The sequence below is a fragment of the Eurytemora carolleeae genome, unplaced genomic scaffold (genome assembly GCF_000591075.1).
Source record: "Eurytemora carolleeae unplaced genomic scaffold, Eaff_2.0 scaffold461, whole genome shotgun sequence".
NCBI classification, from domain to species: domain Eukaryota; kingdom Metazoa; phylum Arthropoda; class Copepoda; order Calanoida; family Temoridae; genus Eurytemora; species Eurytemora carolleeae.
Genome location: NW_019397939.1, coordinates 132229 through 149611, shown reverse-complemented (window position 1 = coordinate 149611; position 17383 = coordinate 132229). Strand labels below are relative to the sequence as shown.

Here is a 17383-nt window from a genome sequence, read left to right as displayed (position 1 = left end):
TTTTCTGTGGTTCTCACTGCATGTAGTATTTGAAAAAGAAGTCTAGACATTTACTTTACCTTGAATTAGTTTCTTGAGAAGATTGAACTATAGGTTGTCCTTGGTAACTTATTTGTATTTTGTTTTTGTGTTTAAAAGAAGAAAAGGGTATTCAAAATCTTTCAGGAAATGCTTTCATCTTGAATTGATTTTGTTAATAGAATTTTATTGAACAAATTCGGGCCAAGGATTTTCATTTTGTTTCAAGAGAAGACTAAAAGAATAGTTTAATGACGAGAAATTCCCAATGTCCAGTCAGGTATAAGAATCTGTATAATTTAAATAATGATAATAATGATAATAATAATGTCATAAATATCACGTTCAATGACGTTTTATTTGATGCATGCAGGGGCGACTAACTAAATTGTAGAGACTTTTCTTATAGACGCAACAGATAGAAGTAAGATTAGCCGCGATCAAAAGCGCTTTTTTTATCGCATTAAGCCTATACCCCCTTTCATTTTTCGCGAACACTCCCTTTAAACGAAATGTAACTTAAATAAATGAAGAAAAATAAATATTCAATTTTATACAAAATTCCGTCAGAAATTTTAAGCAATTTGCGTCTTTTTGGGTTAAATCTTTGGGTTTCGGAAATTAAATTTGAAATAATAAGACACAATACTTTTCTGTCGTCTAGTTACTCAATAAAAAATAAGAAAATGTGATATATGACTAGGGTTACTACTACAAGGGTAAAATATGTTATAGTTAATGTTTATCTACTGTAACCAGTAAAAGACTATTTGTTAAGACTTCACTCAAATACAAGGTTTAGTCATTGATAAAAGTGTTTACATTTAGAAAATAAAGTATTTATCTTCTCTGCGTTCAATGTTAAAGGGAATATCGGCGTAGTCTTATAGTCATTGATAAAAGTTTTCACATGTAGAAAATAACCAAATACAGTATTTATCTTCTCTGCTTTCAATGTTAAAGGGAATATCGGCGTAATTTCAAGTGACCCTACAAGGGTTGAATATCCGATATACAAAGTTACTCTTTAAATTACCGATTAAAAAAGATGAATTATATGTATATCTGATAATACTATTCTCTGTAAAAGTGTAAACGCGGATATCCAGGTGAATCAGGTATATATAGCACTAGATAAGAACATCATTTGTTAAGATAAGAACAGTCTCTTTAAGGATAATTCTTCAGAGGTTCCCCCTTATGATGATGTTGATGTATTTGTTGTATATAGATCTGGTGTTCATAGTACTGCTTAGCAATGTTTAGTGGCTCAACAGCTAATTCCTTCATCTGCGGGTACAACTGAACAATAATAAACATTTATTCAATTGTTCTGGCCGCAAAATCCCCCCCCCCCTCCTCCTAAGAAGACTTGATGAAAGATACTTAAGATCTAATTTTGAAAGAAAACTAAAGATATCTCAGTCGTCGATGATCAGACAAATATTGAATGGGTACATATAATTACAGTTGTTGTACCAACATGACAATCTGGACATGGAGTGTCACATAGAATTATGTATACAGTCTCTTTACAGGGTCTATAAAAATAATGTCATGTGACCATCCATGCAAAGATTGTCCGATTTACAACGGTACTCTTCAAGTACAAATTAGACATAATGTTAATTATCAGAAATCATCAGTTTTAAACCTAGAAAACTAAAATATCTAAAACATAGATCAAGGTTTCAAGGGGACCGTTGTGAATCAGACAATGCCATGTTTACAGAAAGTGTCAAGCTTAAAATTACGCTTCCAGTCCCTTGAAAAAAGTAATGAAAGATAACACCGAGAAAACTCAATTTCCTCGAATAGATTGAACAAATTAAACATTGATGGAAAATGTCTGTAAACAGAATACATATATAATAATGTTAAGATAGCTACATATAACTTATACGCAAAATATTTCACTTAAAGAAAAGTTGGGTTTTTTTTCATTAAAAAATGTATGTTTTGATTATATGTAAAAATGTCCTGATCATAAAAAGAATATTCTTTAAAATCTTCAAGAAATTAATCTAAAAATAGATTTCTCTTAACATGTAATCATGAAAATATGGTAATGGGTTATGCTGTACAGTAGTTTTAAACTCATGTACAAATCTAAACACAAATAAACCTATAAAACATAATTTATATTCAAATTAGTTTTAATTTCAAAATAGCCCGTTGCACAAAGGTTGGAAATAATCATTTTTAAAGAAGGAAATTATTCATTGCAATAATTCGTTATCAGACAAATCTTCACAGGGGGGTACCGATGAGAGTTGGAAAGAAAGGAAAGAGCCTAAAAATAAAAGTTTAATTTTTGAAAAAGAATAATGTTGCTATGGAAAACCACAGAAAAATGTTTTAACCCTAGAAAATGTAATGACAATTCTATTCCATTCTGATTTTCAAAGGATTTTAATAATTCTAAAATGTAATTATTTAATCTATAGGGGATGGGTTATGCTATACACCACGTTTGAACACTTTTACAATTCAAAATTTTCCTAATTACAGGCATTTCATGACGATCCTTATAATTCTAGTCTAGTAAACTTTTTTTTAAATAATTAAGGTTTTTGATAGTATATAATGTAGTCTGGCTTTTATCTTTAAAAAATGTGAAAATATTAGAATTCGAGATCTTTCTTAATTAGACATTGCTGACGGATAAAAACATTTTGATTTTTGTAATTTCCTTGTTTTATTTACGATGATATTCATACGGTACTATGAGTGGATCCGAAAATTAAAGACGACTTTTAGAGTAGTCACTAAATCTACCCTTTTTTAATTTTGCACCTGGTTTAACGCCTGGAATAAAGGAAGAAGCACAAACTCTATAAACTTGCTCTGGGACTCCATAACATTGACATCTCTAAACAAAGTAATCTTATATAGTGATAACTAGAAAACTCTAGAATAGGAAGTCGACTTGTAGACTCAAGTTAAATAGTGTAATGTACATGAGGTACAGCAATGTGCAGTAACACAGTACACTAAATTGGTTTATTAACTTACAAGTAAAGTTACTTGCTTTGTAATAACATCAAAAACACTTCAGGAAAGTCGTTTTGTGCATTTAGATCATTTAAAAATAATATTGCATTAGTTTTCTCAAACTTAATAGTAAGTTTATTAGACGTGTACCAACAAGCTATTTTTTCTAATTCTTTATTTATTGTGTCTGCAAGAGTATGAAAGTTTTAACATTTCGATGCCACATTTGTGTCGTCGACAAAGGATAGATAATAAACAATAAACTACTTAGACTTGATACTTAAACAAGACCCATCGTAATTTTAAAAAGATATAGGTGCTCTTATCAGACAAAAATGTTACATCTTGACATTTTTCTTTTTTGCATCTGTTACAAAAATCCACCAGTCACTATAAAAAGAAACCACATTTGTAAATTATCAAATTAAACTTTCAGATAGAAAACAAGGATATCTTCATCAATGCTGTATAACCCCGGGCCCTGAAATGTATTCATGACACGGATGATAAAAAACCAGTTTGATTTTAATATTTTATTAGACATAATACATTAATTGAATATATAATAAATATACCATTTTACTTAAAGGGAGTGTTCGCGAAAAATGAAAGGGGGTATAGGCTTAATGCGATAAAAAAGCGCTTTTGATCGCTACTAATCTTATTTCTATCTGTTGCGTCTGTAAGGAGAAAATTGTCAAAGACGTCTCATACCGAATAACTTAGCGGCCATACAAATTGAGAAAATTGCAACATACTATTTAGACCGTAAAAAAATCAATTTAATTTCAAACAAATCATTCAGATATTACAACCTATAGTCATCGATTATCTTTCGCCACATTTGTATATAGTTTATATTTTATAATATGTTTTAATTAATTTGTTTATTTCTCTTTTCGCTTGCGCAACTATCTAAGAATGCCGCACACCACTCACAATTTTCGAAATCCGTTGAAAATATTATATAATATAAACTATATACAAATGTGGCGAAAGATAATCGATGACTATAGGTTATAATAATAATAAGAATAATAATAATATACCTTTTTCAGAATTTAAAAAGGTGCAATTTATTTTTCTAAATACTCAAACATTTCAACAGTTTTGTTGTTTTGAATCTTCCTGACAAAACAAATCTCAAAGAGTAATATATTTCTAAATCATGCTTAAAACGTAAAATTTAAAAACATCTCTTATCTGTATTATGATATGAGTTCATTTCCTTCTTACAGATCTGACAACTCATTTAAAAATGTTTTTTTTGTGTTATTTTTTTACATTTTTACAATTCCCTATAAGTATAAACAAAATTTGGCTCAAATCTCTAAATACCCCCTCCCTTTCTGTAATCATTTAAATTGCAGAGGGGGTGAATCTATTGCTTTATACTTCTAGGATGTACATATTGTACATGTTTGGGTTTTAAATAATTTAAAAAGTGTAAGTGCGTTAATGAGGTCTAAATCTATTTAGTCAGTTTGAAAGGTCTAAACCTGAATAAAGTTTGCCACAATGTCAGCATGTCGAGACATATCCGTTCCTAATATTAGTATCATCATTTCCTAGAAAATATTAATATCAGCATGTCACGACATATCCGTTCCTAGTATTAGTATCATCATTTCCTAGAAAATATCAATATCAGCATGTCACGACATATCCGTTCCTAGTATTAGTATCATCATTTCCTAGAAAATATCAATATCAGCATGTTGCGACATATCCGTTCCTAGTTTTAGTATCATTATTACCTAAAAAAGGGAAGGTTGTAAGCTCCGCCTTTCAGTAGCCTTTACAATTTACATTCAAAGTTTTGTGGGCATAATTTCAAATGACACTTCATTTTTAAATAGGCTTTTCTTATTGAATCCAATGCCCTTTAAACCTTTGACTGATTGAGTATGACGAACCCACGCGACCACAGACCAGTGAACCCATTGTCCACAGATATGCTTGTACTTGATAATACTTGAGTGCTTTTTTTTCAGGGTCTTATTTATTTTATAGAAGTTGCAATAAAATAAATGTTTGCATATAAATTTGTTGAACCTGTAACGTCATGAATTTGAATTAGTTACTGCAATTTTAACATCATTTTAGGGACATACACACGGGGTTCTCTGAACTCGATATCAAAGGTTGTAAATCAGGCATTCCCTCTTTGAATGGAGGGTAACTTGAAATTACGCACACATTCACGTTCAGCTCTGGAAAAATCACAATAGGTTGTAATGAAGAATTAGTTCCTCATGAAATAATTAGTTCTTTGGAACAAGTTCTTCTATTTATTTACTTTGCATGTCTGTTTGTCAGAACTGCTAAACTGATCGGGTCAAATTGTGATCCTAGGAGAGGTTTATAGTTGGGTAAGAATTGGAAAAAATTGTCTACAAAAAAAAATTATAAAAAAGCAGCAATGAAATGTTAAACTGGAAGTCCAATTTTTTTATTATAACTTTATTTTGAACCTACCGCTCTGACTTGAATGAACAGGTCCTGGCTGAGGTTAATGAAGATATTGGTGTCCGGATTGCTTAGGATATTGAACATGACCGAGCAGTGATGGTTCTCTAGCGGGGACAGATCTTTGTAGCGCTTAGCAAGTTCAGTTTTAGCGTTTATCTGAATCATAAAGAGATTGTTAAGTACACGCTTTAATGTTTTAGAGATTGCTTTAAAAAAAAACAAGGCTTTTAGGGCGATGTGGGCCCATCTTCTATTAGGGCTGGGCACGTTCCGACTTTTTTGAAATCGTTCCGTTCCGTTCTAGAACGAGGGCCTTCAGCTAAATCGTTTTGTTCTCGTTCCTCTTTTTTTATTGTTCCGTTCCCGTTCCATTCTATCCCGCTCCGTTCCGTTTTGAGTAGAAGAACGGTCTTCCCGTTCCGTTCCGTTCTTGGCGTTCTTAGATGAAGAACGATTGCATCCCTCTTGTTCTGTTCTTAACCAAGAACGTTTCCATCCCCCGTTCCGTTCTTAGTAACGAACAATTACATCAAAGACAAACGTTTTAAAGAAAAGAGTTGGTTAAAAAGTAAAAAAATTACAATTTTTTAATAAAAAGTTCCTCACGGCCGTAAATAATACATTTAATTATATACTTTAAATTTAGGATTAAAAGAATAAGCTTAGATAATTCTGAGCAATGTATAATTTTGTGAGAGCGGGGGGGAGGGGCGGGAGTGCTAATATCCTTAATATGTATGTATGATACCTGCTGTTTAGTCTGATTATTGTCTTAAGAACGCGTTCTAAGCGTTCGTTTTTTTTTCGGAACGATGGGATCGTTCTTGATCGTTCCGTTCGTTCTCGGGAAAGAACGATCGTTCCACCAGGAACGCGCCCAGCCCTATCTTCTATTTCAACTTTAAATTGTGGCTATATCTTAAAGCATTTTCAATAAAAAAGCAATAACAAAAAAAGTTCGCGGATTTAATCATATTTTTCGCGCATTTTCGAAAAAAAGCTTCGGAGCTAGGAACTTTAGAATGGATAACCTATAATCTCAACTACTTATTCCGAATATCCACTGTAGAAACTTTTAATTTTAGTCCTTAATCCACTCTTTTTCTCTCTCTTTGGATATCCGAACATTGTTTTCTCCAATGAGATTAAAGGAATATAGTTCGTAAATTTGTTGTTAATTTTGTAAATTAATCGGCGAAGAAAAATATTTAATAACATGCTTAAGATTCTTTTTTAACCAATTTTACTAATGTATTTATAAAGAAATGAATGAGATATTAAGTGAGATATTAAAACCTTTAAATGCAGGATACGTCACTTGAAATTTGGCTGACAGCCTCTTTAACCTGATAATAGTTGTCAAACCCAGGATGATCAAGATCATGACAGATACAGGTTGTGATCAGGATCATAAGGTCTAGTTTAGTAAATACAGTGTTCAGCTTACAACCATGGATCAGTACATACCTAGAATATAGTTATATACAGTGGAATCTATAAACCTGTGGAACGGAAAGAAGAAATTTGAAAGGGAATGTAGCCATACTCTCAATGTAAAGATGTCAATAACCGAATCACAACAGTACCCTTAAAACCTTTATCTGATAAATAATATTATAGATATTGTCGTTTTTCTAGGTTCAAGGTTTTTGATGCTGTTTTCCTGAAGTAAAAAAATCATCTAATTCATGCATACAAGCCTCTCAAGGGTCCCGTTGTAAATCGGGCATTTCCAAGTACACAGGTAAGTACACAGAAAAGTCACACAAAAGTACACAGGAAAGTACACAGTTAAGTACACAAGCAAGTTTGGGGCAAAGTTCACAGGTAAGTACACAGATAAGTACGTGCTTTTGATGTTATTATTATATTATAGTTTATTATTATAAAGAAGTTAATGCCCACCCCCCTTGTTTGAAAATTAATTAAAATAGTTGTATATACATTATATTAAAGTTTATCATTGTAAAGAAGTGAAATGCCCCCCCCCCCTTGTTTAAAAATTAATTCAAATAGTTTCTCTGCTTGTTGTTTCTATGTCTGGAAATTAACATTTTAATTTTATTTTTTAATTAAACATTTACGTCATAAACTTGACACAGCTGCACATAGGGACTAGGGGGGGGGGGGAATATCAGAAAATGTCATTATTTATCTAAAAAATATTCGAAATGATTAGATCGCATACATGATGTAATTCTTTAAAAAATGTTTTCCCAGCAAACTTTGCATAGCACAATACATATTTTTCTTTTAATAGCCCCCCCCCCTCTCTAAAATAAACTAATGTTTGAATTTTTAAAATCAACCCTCAGATATTCCTTGTCATATCAGAACCAAAAGAAAATCAAAATAACAAAAATGTTGTTCAAAATGAATTATGCCTAGAATGTTTGAAATGAAAAAATAAGTGAGATAATTCTAACAATTTTGCTCAAGATTTCTCACAAAATAATAGTAATTTAAAATTGTAACAGTGTAATATAATCTTACATCATTTGTGTAACACAGAAGGAGTGTCGAAAATTATGAAATGGAACATCTCTGTAACTATCCTTCACTCGCAGTAAAAACCTAAAATAAGGGACTGTCCTTAAAGTATAAAGTGTCCATTCCTTTAAAGATTGCAAATTTTAAAAGGGTATTTTTTGTGAATTGGAACTCTATATCCGAAGGGTCTATTTAATTATCAATGGACACTTCAAAGTATTAAAAACTATTCTTTACACTAACTATTTCAATTTAAACGTGTTACATAAGTATAGGTAAAAGTATGCAAAATTGCTGTTATAACTTTGTACACTGCTTAAATTTGACGACTGCACATAGTAACAATGAAAATATTAAATGACCTTTTTAACAACAATACCTTTTCATTGTTTCCTCTGGAATATTGAATTCTTCCATTAGTCCTAGATCTATATACATCTCCTCTAAACAAAATATTATAATTTTGACGTTTTAGTCGTTGTCGTGTTTGTCTTTTATTGTCGTTTTTGTCGTTTTTGTCGTTTTTGTTGTGTTTTTTTTTGTTGTGCTTGTTGTTTTTGTTGTGTTTATTGTGTTTGTTGTGTTTGTTGTGTTTGTCGTGTTTGTCGTGTTTGTCGTGTTTGTCGTGTTTGTCATTTCTCATGCGTTAACGGTATTGTTATCTTGATTGATATCGATATCAATTTTATTATCATTCTTTAAAAAAACGTTCGTTCCTTCTCGTATATTTTTTCTGTTTGATTGAACATTTAGAAAAATAGGAAATAGCTAAAACAATTTAAAAATGTTCTTAACTTCTAATATCATTATAAAGCCAATTTGGAAAGTAAACACATACATTCTCGGATAGAAAAAGATGCTTAACCCTAATTAAAACAGTTTCTTTGTGCAAATTTATTTTTGTATCGAACCCAATCTTATTTTATTTTGTAACTGGCGATGTCATGCTTTTCTAAATATTTTAGAAAATTATTTTTAATTTGTAAATCGACATATTCTTCGTTGGGTAACCCTATCGTTGGAACTTTTGTGCGGAACTATATTAATCTTAAATGTTTGATCTTGATATCCATTTTGAGGATCAATGATTGATCCCTCAATCTATGCAGGGTATGACCACCATGCACGGGAAGAGGATTTATATTAATCCGGTAAGATGAAGATCAATGTTTGATCCCAAGAGCTTTTGTATTGGATATTCATAATCCCGATCCACAGATCTCGATATCCACTCTGGGCTCTTTTAATAAGGGTTTCTTTCCAACGCAAGTGGTTTCTAATAACGCGCGATTGCAAGCCCTGTAAACTCCACGCAATTCCGTACAAGTATGAGCAATTCGAGAGCAGGTGTGCGCAATTCCGCTCAACGGAATTCCAACTGGAACCCTACTTTTAATTTGAGGATCAAAGCTTAATCTCTTCATTTTAGTTTTCTTTTATGGATACACTGTGGATATTAAATAAAGATTTATTGATCTGCAGATTAACAAAAGATCGAGATTACTGATATAGATATTCACTACACAGAAGTTCTGACTTCTTAGCTGGGAACTTTTGAATGATGGATATCGGGATTAATGCTTGGTCCACTTTTTTTCTTAATCTCCAGATTAAATATTGCTTGTTCTCCTCTTATAATTAATCTCCAGAGCTGAGAACTATTGAATGGTGGATATTGGGAATAATGTTTGATCAACTCTTTTTCTTAATCTCCAGATAAAATATTGCTTAAGTTTTTTTCTTGTAATTAATCTCCTAATTAATTAACAGATCTGGGTTAAAGATATCCCACTCTGAAGTTTTTAGCTCAGATTATCGGGATTCGGGATTAAGGATATCCCATTCTAAAGTTTTTAGCTCAGATTATCGGGATTCGGGATTAAGGATATCCCATTCAGCTCTGTTCGATCAGTCTACGAGTTTACCTAGAAGGAAGATTATCTTGTCGGGTTCCCATTGCCAAATATCAAACTAAAATTGAAAATCAAAAGTTGAAAAATGGGGGAAAAAAATAAATAATATTTCTTCAAATAACTGAGAAATGTAAAATCTATGAGTATGAACTCAGTATATTGGGAGTAATATAACTAAACTCAGACCATGTTTTGTTTATATTCTTTCCATAAGCTGTAGTACGTTTTCTTATATTCTATTATGCGTTCAACTACAGTGATAACCAGAATACTCTGAAATAGGATGACGACTTTATAGCAATACTTAAGTGTATTTGATGGTGTTACATTAAGCAAATAGTTCAACTAGACACTTAATAACTCACTAATTAAACTGTACAATTGCGGTGTGCAATGCTTATTGAACCATTTATAGTCATATCTTCAGTCTGAAAGTCGTCTTCACATTTCAGAGTTTTCTGGTTATCACTATAAGAAAATCGGGATGGGAGATTTTTTACATTATTCTATGATATGTTAGGACATGATCAGATGTGTTTTTTCAAACATATAGAACCTTGTTTACGACTTTGTAATTTTTCCAACATAACTCTACTTTTTTGTTAAAAGGGTCCTGAAATTACATGAAAATTAAATGGCAAAAATTTACCAGTCAAAAAAGTTACATAATTTTACCTGCAGTGTTTTCAGGGCTAATTTGGTTCCTTCTGACAGGGAATATTTCAGGGCTAATTTGGTTCCTTCTGACAGGGAATATTTCTGAATATCAGGAACATCACTGAGAAAGTACAAGATTTAGAATTGTCTGTTATAAAAATAGGAGACAGATCGGACAAGAAAATAAAATTTATAAAATTATGGGAAACCAAATAGATTCTAGTGCAATAGGTGGCAACGTAGAATTTATACACTTTCAGTACAGCTGTATTCTGTCGTCACAAGTGTCAATTCAGTTTTTGTGTCCGACAAAATCATCAATAATAGGGATAATTTTAGAATACGATGCTTTTCTTGCAGTAAAATAAGTGCAATTTTATGTGTTTTTTAGTTTCTGTTTTTACACTTTTTTATTTAATCTTGAACCATGTCAACTAATTTGAGAAAATTTCGTTTTCCTTGTTTTATTTGACACTTGTGACGTCGTGTATAATTGGTTCATTTCTCTGTTGCCACCTATTGTACTTGATAATCTATTTCTCTGTTGCCACCTATTGTACTTGATAATCTATTTCTCTGTTGCCACCTATTGTACTTGATAATCTATTTGTGGGAAACCGTTAGATTCATACATTTTTAAACCTGTGATTAACTTTATGAAAGGGAGTGAAATCCTTATTTCAAGTGAGCCTCAATGCCCGATTCACAATGGTACCCTTACAAGCTTTGTCTGATCAAGTATTAATTTGATATCCATTTTTATAATTTTGAAAACTGATTGATTTGATAGTCTCTCTAAAAAGTAACTTTCTACTTCATGCATTATAAGTTACGTGAACACTCCCTTTAATTTCAACAAAAAGTACAGGTTTGCCCATACATACTTTACTAATGACTATCTATTTGAATATGAAAATCTGCAGCGGAGTTAAAAATGTATATGGCCTTCAAATAATATATTTTAGGATTAGACAACGAACTAAGCAAATAAACAGCTGCAAGGAACCAAAAGTGAAAGCACACGAAGCAAATAAACAGCTGCAAGGAACCAAAAGTGAAAGCACACGAAGCAAATAAACAGCTGCAAGGAACCAAAAGTGAAAGCACACGAAGCAAGTAAATAGATGCAAGGAACCAAAAGTGAAAACACACGAAGCAAGTAAACAGATGCAAGGAACGAAAAGTGAAAGCACATGAAGAAAATAAACAGATGCAAGGAACTAAAAGTGAAAGCACATGAAGCAAATAAACAGCTGCAAGGAACTAAAAGTGAAAGCAACAATAAAAAATTAACCCTGTATAGCCGTATTCAAAATCTGATTGGTAACCCTGAATCGGTTTCAAATTTCAATGTGCAGTTTTGTACTTATGTGTTAGATAAGGATTAACAATTAGAATGTTTGAAAATCACGTTGTTGCAGATTATTAGAAAACAAGTACAAATGTTTACTAATTTAGAATGATGAGAAGGAGGAGTGCTTTTAATTAACAGAAAATTGTTTGTTAGCATTTTAGGAATAATTTACATTCAGCTTTTAGTTAAGAGCTAATTGAAAATTTTCAAATATAGATAAATCTAACAAGGGCCAAATTTTATGAATATTACTAAAGCAGCCAAGCCCCGGTTAAAATTGTAATAACAAATTCAAATTTGATCCGGCAGTAAGTAGTTAAGTTGAGAAGTTTCTCTTGAGCTTTAACTTGCGCACAAGAGCAATGGTTCAACTACTATTAGCTATCCATTTGATATAGTCCCTGTTTGCTACAGTTTCTATTATTCATTTAGACATGAAGGATAAAATTGATTTTTTTACCTGGGTCCAGCCATTGTGTTGCTAGGTTACCACCCGCCTTTAACCGGTGTGACCGCCAGCCAATGCTCTGTTCGACCTCCTGCCTCTGACCAGTTTGACCGCCAACAAATTTCCGGTGTGACCGCTTGTCTGAGCTCTTTTTGGCCAACTGACGGCCTTTCCAGTGTGACCGCCTGTCTGTCTAATTACCAACGTGTACTCGGTTTAATAATAATTTGACCTCCTATTTGTCTCCGGTTAGACCTCCTATTTGTCTCCGGTTTGACCTCCTATTTGTCTCCAGTTTGACCTTCTATTTGTCTCCGGTTAGACCTCCTACTTGTGCTTAAACTCCTGAAATAAAGGGACTGTAAGCGTAATTTCAAGTGACCCTCTATGTAAAGATGACAATGCCGTTGAACCCATACTCCAATCAATAATGTGAAAGATACAGTCGTTTTTCTGATATCTCTTCTTGCAGTGAAAATGCGTAAGTCACTTTTGAAAAGAACCCCAATAGAAAATAGAACAGTTTTCCAAATTATAAACATAGATATCTAATTCATGCATTACCACCATAGTTTCAGTAGAAGTAAATATTTCCATTTACTGATAGGATTTCATAACTCTAATTGGATAATAAGATAGATAGAAAGTTAGATGTAACCGTCATACTATTTCTATTGATTCAGAATAGACAACAAACAGATGACTGAACCCTGATTGGACCAGGCGCTAATGGACTCGACATACAAGAGTGGCTTGATCTGACAGTTGTGAATAGGGCATTGTCGTCTTTGCATGTAAGGTCACTTGAAATTAAAAGAAAGTTTTGGTTTGATGATTAGAATTTTTACTTTGATTCGAATAACTATGTCTATAAAATGATCAGAGTTAAGATAATGATATAATGAAGACGACTTTCTATTTAAATTTTTTATGTCTACACATTTCTAAAACATCAGAGAAAACATAAACATGCAAAGTGAGTTGTCAAGTAACAGCTCCTTTTTGTTCACTTGAACGCTTGTAATTTAAAAATGTTTATAAGGGATCAATTGGCATTATAAATAAAAAGTCTTTATTGCATTGATATAATCGCCAGCCATGGCATATGTAAATATATATTTAATTAACTTAATGGAGTGCAGAATTAAAGAAATTTGTTTAAAAATAACGATAATTTATAGTGAAATAATTATCAAATTAATTAGACCTGCAATTAATGAAATGATGTTTGAAAAATGTGAAGTTTTGAGATTTTTTACTTTTCAATTTAGGTTTAAAACAAAAATTTCCCAGAATTTAAAAGTTTATTTTTACTTTCTTCCAGGAAATGGAAAATAATCAAATTATGATATTTTTAGAAGCTAAGAAGTAATGTTTTTTTATATTAGTTCTTTCTTAGAAAATACAGAGAAAAAGTAAAAAAAATTACAGAAAATTAAAAAAATTGGGCAGCAAATGTAAGAAAATATAAAAAAGTTTTGAAAATGTATAAATAATTTAATTTAAGAAAAACATCATATTTAAAACACGTTTTTATCTAATTTTTGTCTTCAATAGAAGTGCCTATAAGCATTTTCCAGAAGCGTGGTTTCAAATGTTTTTTCCAAAGAAAATGGGAGACGAAAAACTTATTTTTAACATAAACACTTTTTCCATTCCATGTACAATAATTAGATAATCAATAGATGTTCAACAAGACCTACCAAATCTCACAAAAGTGACTGTAGTTTCCTAAATAACGACTTGTGGACCCCCCGCCCCCCCCCCCCCCCTCCTATAAATTTTGTACATGCATCTTAGATTAAAATGATTAAAAAAGGATTAAAATGGTCATGTGGCCGCAGCACCCGCCCCCCTAGCCTGTCCTAGCCGCGGCACCCGGCCCCCTAGTCTGTCTTAGCCGCCGCGCTCGGCCCAGAAGGTGTCTTAACCAACCCTAACCCTAAATATATTCTAATTTTGTTGAAAATTGTTGAAATTGAAGGTCTGTCCTGGCCGCAGCTCTCGGGCCCCAAGCCTGTTCTAGCCGCAGTGCTCGGCCCAGAAATTGTCCTAACCTGCCTTAACCCTTAAATAATACAAAATGAATATTTTTTGTTGAAAATAGTTGAAATCTAGGTTATGTACAAAATTGATAGGAGGGGAGGGTGCTGCATGGGGTCCAAAAATCGTTCTCTAGTACAGACCCCAAATTTCTATTTAAACAATTTTGTTCTTGAAATTGTAATTCACTGTTTATAAAACGATCAACTATAAATTAACGATTAATTCGCTTTCTTGGATTTAGGTAAATCAACTTTATAGTGTACAAGTGTACTTCTAATGTACGTTCTGGAGACAGTAACTTAAAAACTAGGATTTTAACCAAACCAGGTTTCGAATACATTTTCTTAAAAGTACGATCTAAATTGTTCGGGTCTATTTATCTTCATTATAGTTTGTTCTTGCGCTCTCAGATTACAATAGAGATATATCCTTGACCCAGATATTGAATCAAATTAAAATGTTTCTGATTTTTAATTAGATTTTTTAAATTCTTTACAATATTGTCAGAAAGGTGAGACTGACAATTAAGGGATTCTGGGAAAATATTAATTTCTTCAATTTACTTTTTTTTCAGATGGCGGATCCGTATTTGAACTACTGCCGTTTGAACTATTGATCATTTGAACTATTGATAATTTGAACTATTGATCATTTGAACTATTGATCGTTTGAACTACTGACTGTTCATTCTAACTACTGATAATGATGTTATTTACTGAAGTTCAAACAACACATTATTTACTCATTTAAACAATCAAATATGCAGTTTAAGATTTTTATATTTTATATGAACATATATAGTTTACGATCAAACAATATTTCACATGTATGGACAATGAAATAATTCAAATAACCAAAAAAATAGTTCAAATGTAGGATTATAGTTCAAATGAGAAGAAAAGTAGTTCAAATGAACAAAACAATTAAGTTCAAATTAACCAAAAAATAGCTTTCAAATGAGTAAAAAAATTGTTCAAATGAACTAAAAAATAGTCTAAATGAGCAGAAAAATAGTTCAAATGATAAAAAAGATAGTTCAAACAAGCAAAAAAATAGTTCAAATGAGCAAAAAAAATATTTTCAAATGAATCAAAAAGACAGTTCAAATGAGCAACTATTTTTTAAGCTCATTTAAACAAAATATTTTTGTTCATTTGAACTATTTTTTTACCCCCTCCCCCTCCCCCCATTGCCCAACATTTTTGTACACGGCCTAAATTTTAACTATTTTTTATAAATTACTAAAAAATATAACTTTCATCAATAAAGGCAAAATATATGGAGAAACATGAAATTGTTGATTAATGAAATCTTTGTTTTTTCTTTTAAAAAGTGATTAAGAACTTTGTAAAACTCATATATTTATAAAATTGTTCCTAGGGCACTTTTAAGCAGCAGTTCAATCGCACATTAAAAACATTCTTAACAACATTTTATGGTAGATTTATTTTGACACAAAAATTCTAATGTTTTCTGGTTCTCAGTGCATGAGGTTAAAGTTCATTCAGCCACCACTATATATAATGTTTATTATTAGAATTACAAGTAATATTAAACCAAGCCAATGAACTACATAATATATTCTATAGATTCATGGAGTAAATATAGTATGGAGGGAAAATCTAGCTGATCCTGCCTTACAGGGACTGTAAGTGTAATTTCAAGAGACCTTTCAATTAGATCTCTGATTTACAACGAAACCTTTTCAACCTTTGACTGAGACATGACAGAATTTTCCCTAATTATCTATCATAATTTTTTTCAAACTATTTTAAAAGGGATTTTACAAGGAGATTATTAAATGTCGTCTTTTTTCAGGGGTGTATCAAAGGAATTGGTCCAGGGGTGGGGTGGGGGCTCAAGGGGGGTGAGACTCAATAGCCCCCCCCCTGTGTATGCCTCTGTCTATCTTATAAACGTAACAGAAAAGCATCTATTTTCCTTATTGCCAACAAAATTTCTTTTATTTCTGACATAATCAATTCCAGTAGAAAATACTAAAGGTGTTGACAATAAAATAGCAATGCTGTATTTAGTGTTGTTACAAAACGAATAGTTTTGCTATTAACTTACAGTGAAACCCTTAATAAGCCATACATCGAAAGAATTCATCAAATGTCGTAGTCTTCACTTTCCGATAATGGAATATTGCAGATATTTAGTTTTTTAATTAAATGATTAAATAGAACCCTTTAAAACTGTTCCCGCATGTTATTTATTTATTTTCGCAAATACTGAAATTTACGTAATATACTAAATCACTTATTTAGTTAAATGGATCTGTGCGTTTACACTGAACAACTTTATTTTGTCTCATATTGAGTTTGAAAGTCGTCTTCCTATTCCAAAGTTCTCTGGTTCTCACTATCCACACAAATATTCTGTTTAAAATCTGGAACCATGCAATAACTCGGACTGGGGTTATCATCCCTCCATATTAATCTACTCCGGAACCTAACTATTCTCCATGTTTATCTACTCCCTGACCTAACATCTCTTTATATCTGTTTACTCACTGATCTAACTTTTCTCCATATTTATCTACTACCTGAACTAACATTTCTCCATATTTATCTACTCCCTGAACTAACATTTCTCCATATTTATCGACTCCTTGACCTAACATCTCTTCATATCTGTTTACTCACTGACCTAACTTTCTCCATATTTATCTACTCCCTGACCTATTTTTTCTCCATATTTATCTACTCCCTGAACTAACTTTTCTCCATATTTATCTACTCCCTAACCTATTTTTTCTCCATATTTATCTACTCACTAAACTATTTTTTCTCCATATTTATCTACTCCCTGACCTCGTTTAATGAACTTCTGTCACTCTATTCCCACATTCTCATTCCTTACACCCTCTCCAGATGGAAGTTTAACTTCAACTGAAGTAAGAGTAAAACTATTGCACTAGTCATATATTATACAGATAGGACAGATGCTTATTTACTTCTTCTATTCATATATTACACAGATGGGACA

At 31.8% G+C, this 17383-nt stretch overlaps 1 protein-coding gene and 1 long non-coding RNA gene across 6 annotated transcripts; both read right to left on the bottom strand.

Annotated features, from left to right (window-relative positions):
- Window positions 1-1257: 1257 nt before the first annotated feature.
- On the bottom strand, window positions 1258-2902 carry LOC111716417 (uncharacterized). Its single transcript, XR_002768482.1, has 2 exons — window positions 2815-2902; window positions 1258-1320 (listed from the first exon to the last, which is right to left on the bottom strand). It is a non-coding gene; the product is annotated as an uncharacterized LOC111716417 (long non-coding RNA).
- Window positions 2903-4295: 1393 nt separating this feature from the next.
- LOC111716414 (high affinity cGMP-specific 3',5'-cyclic phosphodiesterase 9A) lies at window positions 4296-17308 on the bottom strand. 5 transcript variants are annotated; one of them, XM_023491874.1, is made up of 11 exons: window positions 14533-14623; window positions 14050-14077; window positions 12359-12691; window positions 10645-10665; window positions 10563-10608; window positions 9900-9945; window positions 8354-8417; window positions 7978-8058; window positions 6831-6951; window positions 5491-5640; window positions 4296-4580 (listed from the first exon to the last, which is right to left on the bottom strand). In XM_023491874.1, the coding sequence occupies exons 3-11, from the start codon at window positions 12370-12372 to the stop codon at window positions 4506-4508; spliced, it is 618 nt and encodes a 205-aa protein (XP_023347642.1). In that variant the 5' UTR covers window positions 12373-12691; window positions 14050-14077; window positions 14533-14623; the 3' UTR covers window positions 4296-4505. The 5 variants fall into 5 exon arrangements, with proteins under 5 accessions (XP_023347642.1, XP_023347638.1, XP_023347640.1 ...); XM_023491870.1 differs by having other exon boundaries at window positions 4306-4580; window positions 10563-10665; window positions 14533-14620; XM_023491872.1 differs by having other exon boundaries at window positions 4306-4580; window positions 10563-10665; window positions 14050-14067; window positions 14533-14612.
- Between the last annotated feature and the right edge of the window lie 75 nt (window positions 17309-17383).